Raw genomic sequence first — 7,862 nt, 5'->3', positions numbered from 1 at the left:
AACATGACCTATTCCCCCTAACTTAGGTATTAAATGGCCTATAATTAGCCTAGCTAGATCAAAAATGGCTTAATAAGCATAGTTTGCTCCGGAATGACCTATTTTACCCAAGTTAGCTCTGAAACGACCTATAGTTAGCTAGGGTTCCACCTAAATGACGTAATTAGCTTAGTTAGCTCCTAAATGGTCTATACTTAGCTAATTTATCTCCGAAATAACCTATATATACACTACTTCATCTAGTATTATTCTTCTAACTTTCTTATTTGTCATTTTGCAGATTACCTTCACTTCACGGGAAGCTTGACAAATATTGATGGAATGCTTGAAGATGATTTCTTGTACCATGGGTTGTATTGAAACTATTGTAGTATATGAATATATGAAACTTTGTATGCACGTGGATGAAACTGGTGTAACATATGAAACTTTGTATGCACGTGGATGCAACTTGAAAGCTGGATATAAGAGGTTATTTTAATATGGTTATGAGTACGGAAAGAAATTTATTTATGTCAAATATATATATATATATCCTGATTATTGTTAAAAATGCTGGATATAACAAAAAATAAATAAATAAGGGGTTGGTTCCCCTCTTTGTCGTCTGCCCCCACATGGCAAAGGGGGGGAGGCAGACGGCAAAGGGGGGAATCTGCCCCCTCTCTCTCCCCTCTTTGCCATCTGCCCCCACATGGCAAAGGGGGGGAGGCAGACGGCAAAGGGGGGAATCTGCCCCCTCTCTCTCCCCTCTTTGTCGTCTGCCCCCTCATGGCAAAGGGGTGGAGGCAGACGACAAAGGGGGGAATCTGCCCCCTCTCTCTCCCCTCTTTGTTGTCTGCCCCCACACGGCAAAGGAGGGGAGGCAGACGGCAAAGGGAGGAGGCCTACCGTTAACACTTAACGGGGACGTTGCACCCTTTGTCATCCCAGTTATTTTGCTGTCTTCCCACTCATGGCAAAGATTCTTTGTCGTCCGCTTTGGGAAAGCTGACGGCAAAGAACCTCTTCACCGGATTTTTTTACCGTCTACTTTGCCGTCTGCTGACCGACGGCAAAGCCTTTGCCGTCCGTGGTTGCACCCTTTGTCGTCCGCTTTGGCAGACGGCAAATTTATGAATTTCAGTAGTGGATGGCCCTCAGGATACAAAGGTTCCTGAGTCATTCTACCACCTCTAGTGACGACTCTAACAGAATTGTCATTCAACTCATTGAGCAAGTCATTTTGAGCCTTAAGTACTTGTTCTACTTGAGTAGTGACCATAGAGGCATGTTTACTCAAAAGCTTAAGATCATTGACATTTCTATCCACACAAGCACTTATATGACTAATCATGCGAGCATTTTGCCTCAAATGTCTGCTAACATAATCATTGAAACTTTGTTGTTTGGCAACAAAGTTATCAAATTCATCTAAGCATAAGCTAGCATGTTTATCAAAAGGAATATCACTCTCATTGAATCTACGAAGAGAATTTACCTCTACTACCTGTGTCGGGTTATCAAGGCCATTTATTTCTTCGATAGGTGGTAGATTCTTGACATCTTCAGATTTAATGCCCTTCTCTTGCATAGATTTCTTGGCTTCTTGCATAACTTCAGGACTGAGGAATAGAATACCTCTTTTCTTTGGAGTTGGCTTCGGGAATAGTCCAAGCATTATCATTGCTCAAGATATTATTCAATAGAATCTCAGCTTGTTCCACGGTTCGTTCCCTGAAAACACAACCAGCACAACTATCTAGGTGGTCCCTAGAAGCATCGGTTAGTCCGTTATAAAAGATATCAAGTATTTCATTTTTCTCAAGAGGGTGCTCAGGCAAAGCATTAAGCAGCTGGACAAGCCTCCCCCAAGCTTGTGGGAGACTCTCTTCTTCAACTTGCACAAAGTTATATATATCCTGCAAGGCAGCTTGTTTCTTATGGGCAGGAAAATATTTCTCGGAGAAGTAATAAATCATATCCTGGGGACTACGCACACAACCAGGAGCAAGAGAAGTGAACCAAGTCTTAGAATCACCCTTTAGCGAGAAAGGAAACAACTTAAGGATGTAGTAGTGGCGAATCTTTTCCTCACTCGTGAATAGGGTGGCTATATCATGCAATTTGGTAAGATGTGCTACAACCGTTTCAGACTCATAACCATGAAAAGGATTAGATTCGACCAAAGTGATTAACTCAGGATCGACAGAGAATTCATAATCCTTATGAGTCACAAAGATAGGCGAAGTAGCAAACTAAGGGTCGTATTTCAGTCTAGTGTTCAGAGATTTTTCTTTCCACTTGCGCAATAAATTTTCAAGATCATAGCTATCCTTACAAGCAAGAAAGTCCTCAGCTACCTCTCCCTCCATAACATAACCCTCGGGTATATCAGGCAATTCATATCTAGGAGAGCTAGTTCTAACAGGTGAAACCGCAGGTTCTACTTCAATAATTTCAGCAGTTTCAGAAGTATCATCACATTCAGCAGCAACTCTAGCAATTTGTGCATCAAGGAATGCACCCAGTGGCAAAGCAGTATCAAGCAAAGCATCATCATAAGCATCATGGATAGCAGAAGTAGCATCATCAAGCACATGCGACATATCAGAATTTCTAGCAAGTGGTGGTGTCGCAAACTTACTCATAACTGAAGGTGAATCAAGTGCAGAGCTAGATGGCAGTTCCTTACGTGTCCTCGTAGTTGAGGGCAAGACTTTAGTTTTTGGATCTCTCGGATTCCTCATAGTGATCAACAGACGTAAATCCCAAGTGACTCGGAGCATAAAGCTATGCCTCCCTGGCAACGGTGCGAGAAAATAGTCTTGATAACCCACAAGTATAGGGGATCGCAACAGTTTTCGAGAGTAGAGTATTCAACCCAAATTTGTTGATTCGATACAAGGGGAAGCCAAAGAATATTCTTGAGTATTAGCAGTTGAGTTGTCGATTCAACCACACCTGAAAGACTTAGTATCTGCAGCAAAGTTTCAGTAGCAGAGTAGTGTGATAGTAACGGTAGCAGTGGTAACAACAGTAGTGGTAAAGTAACGTAGCAAGGACCAGTAGGAAAAGACTCGTAGGCATTGGATCGGTGATGGATAATTATGCCGGATGACATTCATCATGTGACAGTTATAACATGGGGTAATTTGTAACTAGCTCCAGTTCATCAATGTAATGTAGGCATGCATTTCGTATTTAGTCACACGTGCTTATGGAAAAGAACTTGCATGACATCTATTGTACATCCCTCCCGTGGCAGCGGGGTCCTAATGGAAACTTAGGGATATTAAGGTCTCCTTTTAATAGAGAACCGGAACAAAGCATTAGCACATAGTGAATACATGAACTCCTCATACTATGGTCATCTCCGGGAGTGGTTCTCGCCATTGTCACTCCTGGGTTGCCAGGTCATACACATAGTAGGTGACTACAACTTGCAAGATAGGATCAAGAACACACATATATTGATGAAAACATAATAGGTTCAGATCTGAAATCATGGCACTCGGGCCCTAGTGACAAGCATTAAGCATAGCAAAGTAGTAGCAACATCAATCTCAGAACATAGTGGATACTAGGGATCAGACCCCATCTAAACTAACTCGATTACATGATAGATCTCATCCAACCCATCACCGTCCAGCAAGCCTACGATGAGATTACTCACGAACGGTGAAGACCATCATGGAATTGGCGATGAAGGATGGTTGGTGATGACGACGGCGACGATTTCCCCTCTCCGGAGCCTAGAACGGACTCCAGATCTGCCCTCCAGAGGAAGAACAGGTGGTGGCGGCGGCTCCATATCGTAAAACGCGATGAACTCTTCTGTCTGATTTTTTTCCGGACAAAAGAGACTATATAGAGCTAGAGTTGGAGGCGGCGAAGCCACGAGGGCCTCACAAGCCTGCCAGGCGTGGCCAGGGGGGCCGCGCCTCCTGGGCTTGTGGGCTCCTGGCTCCGTCCCTCCAGGTAATTCTTGCGCCAGTATTTTTTATATATTCCACAAAAAATCCTCGTAAATTTCCAATTCATTCCGAGAACTTTTATTTCTGCGCAAAAACAACACCATGGCAATTCTGCTGAAAACAGCGTCAGTACGGGTTAGTTCCATTCAAATCATGCAAATTATAGTACAAAACAAGGGTTAAAGGGTTTGAAAAAATAGATACGATGAAGACATATCATGTACATTAAAGGTTTGTTGCATCGTTGTTCCGATTTTCGATGGTATGTGTAGGGGTGAGGTCTTGGCAAGCGGCCCTGATCTTGACCACCATTATCATAGGTGGGGTGACTTTGTGGCCTAGAAAGTGTATTCATTTTTTGATAAAACACTACTACAATCCCGTTTTGCCACGAGTTCCAATTCTTCGCGGAGTGCATTCTCTCGGGCAAACTTTCTGTCCCCCGAGTTTGATCCAAAATTGGACTCGGTGGTAGTAAGCTATTCCGCAGAGCACTGGCTTTGTCAGGTTCTCATGAAAAATGACTCGTCGAACAAAAAAACTCAGAACACTATCAAGTTCGTCGAGTTATCGAAGAAAACGACTCGGTGAACACTGACATGTGGGCTACGCCGAGCTTTTTCACTAAGTTCGTGATAGAAAGCATTCGACAGTAGTAATGATTGTTGAGGACTGTCTAGCCGAGTGTCTTGCGCCGAGTTTGGAACTCGGCAAATAGTTCAGTGAGTTTGATATATGCTTTGTCGAGATTCTTTGAAACTCGACAATAATGGCCATTCTAGTATAGTGAAATTCCATAATATAAAGTGTATTTCTTCTAAATCCTTGTAATTTCCTTTTTAGTCCTAGAAAAATGAAAAGAATCATCTCCATATTGCCTGTATCTCGTATCTCTTAGTTTCTTGGACTCACTGATTAATTTGCCACAGACCAACAAATTCACTTGTTGTCATTTACAGCAACAAAAATTTGTACTCCCTCCATCTTAAAATAACTGTCTCAACTTTATACTAGCTCTAGTATAAAGTTGTACTAACCTTAAGACACTTATTTTGGGACGAAGGGAGTACAAACAAGCATTTGTTTTGGATTGTTTCCATGTAACTATTTTGAATCTTCAAAATACTAGAGCAAAGCCATCTTAAACAAAGGAAGCCCAACTAGTATGTCATGCTTAATATTTGACTTTCTTTTAGTATTTTTGGTGTGATCCATGCTAGGATTAATTGGACAAATATCTCTACTTCGTTGTTTCCCGTTTAGCTTATAAATAACGGCCATTTCGCTAAACTTTAGCAAGCCACACGCCTAGCCTTAGCTAGCTAGCTTACTCCACACTCCACACCCACCGCATCGCACCAACAATGGCGATGGCGAGCAGCAGGGGCGGCGCCGGCGCACTGGTTCTGGCCTTCGTGACCGTCGCAGTGCTGGTCTCCCCCGCGCTGTCCGCCCCTCTGGACGGAGCCGGCTTCCACTCGGCAACGTGCCCGCAGCTGGAGAGCATCGTGCTGTCCTCCGTGCAGGCGGCGCTCCAGCGCGACGTGGCGCTCGCCGCCGGCCTCCTCCGCATCTTCTTCCACGACTGCTTCCCGCAGGGCTGCGACGCGTCCGTGTACCTCAAGGGCAGAGGCACGGAGCAGACTATGGGACCCAACACCACGCTGCAGCCGCGCGCGCTGCAGCTCGTCGAAGACATCCGCGCCAAGGTGCACGCCGCGTGCGGCCCCACCGTGTCCTGCGCCGACATCTCCGCCCTCGCCACCCGCGACGCCGTCGTGCTCTCCGGCGGGCCCAACTACACCGTGCCCCAGGGCCAGTTCGACAGCCTCGCCCCAGCGTCCGAGAACGTCGTCGACGGCCTGCCGTCGCCGGCCACCGACAGCGTCACCATCCTCGCGCGCGCCTTCAGAGCCAAGGGCCTCCGCGACCTCGCCGACCTCGTGGCGCTCTCGGGCGCGCACACCGTCGGGAGGACCGGCTGCCCGTTCTTCGCCGACCGGGCTCAGCGCATGGACGACGCCTTCTCCCGCAGGCTGGCGGCCAACTGCAGCGCGGCCCCGAACCGGCTGCAGAATCTGGACGTGGTGACTCCCGACCTGTTCGACAACGGTTACTACAAGGCGCTGGTGAACAGCCAGGGCGTGTTCACCTCCGACATGGCGCTCATCAAGGACCGCACCACGGCGCCCATCGTGAGGCAGTTCGCGCGCAGCAAGGACGCCTTCTTCGCGCAGTTCGCCAAATCCATGGCCAAGCTCGCCACCGCGCCCCGGCCCGGCGGCAACGTCGGTGAGATCCGTCGCAGCTGCTTCAGCCGCAACGCCCGGCGCGCCATCGACACCGTCGTCGACGCCAGTGCTGGTGACGAGGAGGGCTTCGCGGCCTCCGCTTGATGTCAGTTTGCAGTTACTAATCCGTGTGGTGTGTTTGTGTTTGTGTTTGTGTGCGCGCGCGCGTCAGTTGATCCCAGAGCGCGCCTTGTGTTCTGCTGCTTCCTTGGTTCGTTCGTGCAGTATAATAAGCAAAAAGACTTTTCAAAAATTTGAACACAGTATATATACAAACCCTCGTATATACTCCCTCCGTTCCTAAATATAAGTCTTTCTAGAGATTTCACTAATAGACTATATACGGATGTATATAGACATACTCTAGAGTGTAGATTCACTCATTTTGCTCCGTATATAGACTCCTAGTGAAATCGCTTAAAAGACTTATATTTAGAAACGGAGGGAGTAATATATATACATGATACACTTATTGTCCTTAGAGATTGAATTGACATATCATTTTGAGATTTACGAAGTCATTGTACGCGTCTCGTTATCGATAAAAACGTCTCATCCACTGAATACTAGTGGTCTGTAAAAACATTATCTCTCTAACCATCTAACCACAGGTTGATTCACATAATAAGAAAAATTCTTGACAAGTGAATGCGACGAACAGCGACGGACGAAGAAGATACGGAAAAACGTCTGCTTTGTGAATACAGGTTGATTCATCTAATAAGAAAAAGCCTTGACAAGTGAATGCGGCGAACAGATATGAACGAAGAAGATACATACTGTCTCAAAATGAAGACTGGAATGGATCCGAACAGACATAAGACGAACAGAAAATAGAACTAAATTCGTCCATTTGGCATAGATTTTTGTTTGATGAACACGACCGGACACGAACAGATGAGATGGATCCGTGTAGAGATTTTGATATACATTCATATATAATTTTTAATGGAATTTAAAAAAGAATTATATTTGAAAACGAAGGGAGTATATCCATTGTCCACGGAACAACAAGCTAGACAAGCCTCCGGTCGGGAAGTGCACCACTTGCATATTTGTCGTTCGGAAATCCTATGCTTGCTTTTTGTCAACGTTCTTGAGTCGTTTCGTCAAACAAAACAATTGATAGGTCGATACGATGTCACCATCGTACATCTCACTTGGATCAAGGCTCTGGCGTGTCCACTGTTTACTTCCGTTTTTTATCGACGGGCATGTGGCTTATCCTACTATATCTGTCCGCCACGACAAAGAGCACCTAGACATGGTGCACGCATTGCGGAAAATGTACCTTTTTTTTTAGAATCGCCTTTTTTTTTTGAGATAGCGGAAAATGTACCTGGTCAAGTGTGAAAGGCGCGCCTCCGGAACAGCACCACTTGCATGCACAAGACCTTCCTCGCTAATCACAACCATGGTTTCTTGGATATACTCCCTCCGTTTTTAAATATCAGTATTTTTATTTTTTTTTACTGTAAACTACATACATATTAAAATGAATGAATTTACACTTTAAAATGTATCTATATACATCCGTATGTAGTTTTTAATGTAATCTTTAAAAAGACTTATATTTAAAAACGGAAGAAGTATTATTGAAGAGTTAATCCCATTT

At 45.1% G+C, this 7,862-nt stretch overlaps 1 protein-coding gene across 1 annotated transcript; it reads left to right on the top strand.

Annotated features, from left to right (window-relative positions):
- Nucleotides 1-5,255: 5,255 nt before the first annotated feature.
- LOC123431318 (cationic peroxidase SPC4-like) lies at nucleotides 5,256-6,513 on the top strand. Its single transcript, XM_045115140.1, has one exon. It carries the CDS (start codon nucleotides 5,321-5,323, stop codon nucleotides 6,350-6,352), a length of 1,032 nt encoding a protein of 343 aa, XP_044971075.1. The 5' UTR covers nucleotides 5,256-5,320; the 3' UTR covers nucleotides 6,353-6,513.
- The last annotated feature ends 1,349 nt before the right edge of the window (nucleotides 6,514-7,862 follow it).

This window comes from Hordeum vulgare, chromosome 2H (assembly GCF_904849725.1).
Source record: "Hordeum vulgare subsp. vulgare chromosome 2H, MorexV3_pseudomolecules_assembly, whole genome shotgun sequence".
Lineage (NCBI taxonomy): Eukaryota > Viridiplantae > Streptophyta > Magnoliopsida > Poales > Poaceae > Hordeum > Hordeum vulgare.
The sequence above is the reverse complement of the archived record's forward strand: the minus strand, read 5'-3'. Positions and strand labels throughout refer to the sequence as shown.

Excerpts from the sequence above, each read along its gene's own strand:
- LOC123431318 (XM_045115140.1), top strand. The coding sequence starts at position 5,321 with ATGGCGATGGCGAGCAGCAGGGGCGGCGCCGGCGCACTGGTTCTGGCC.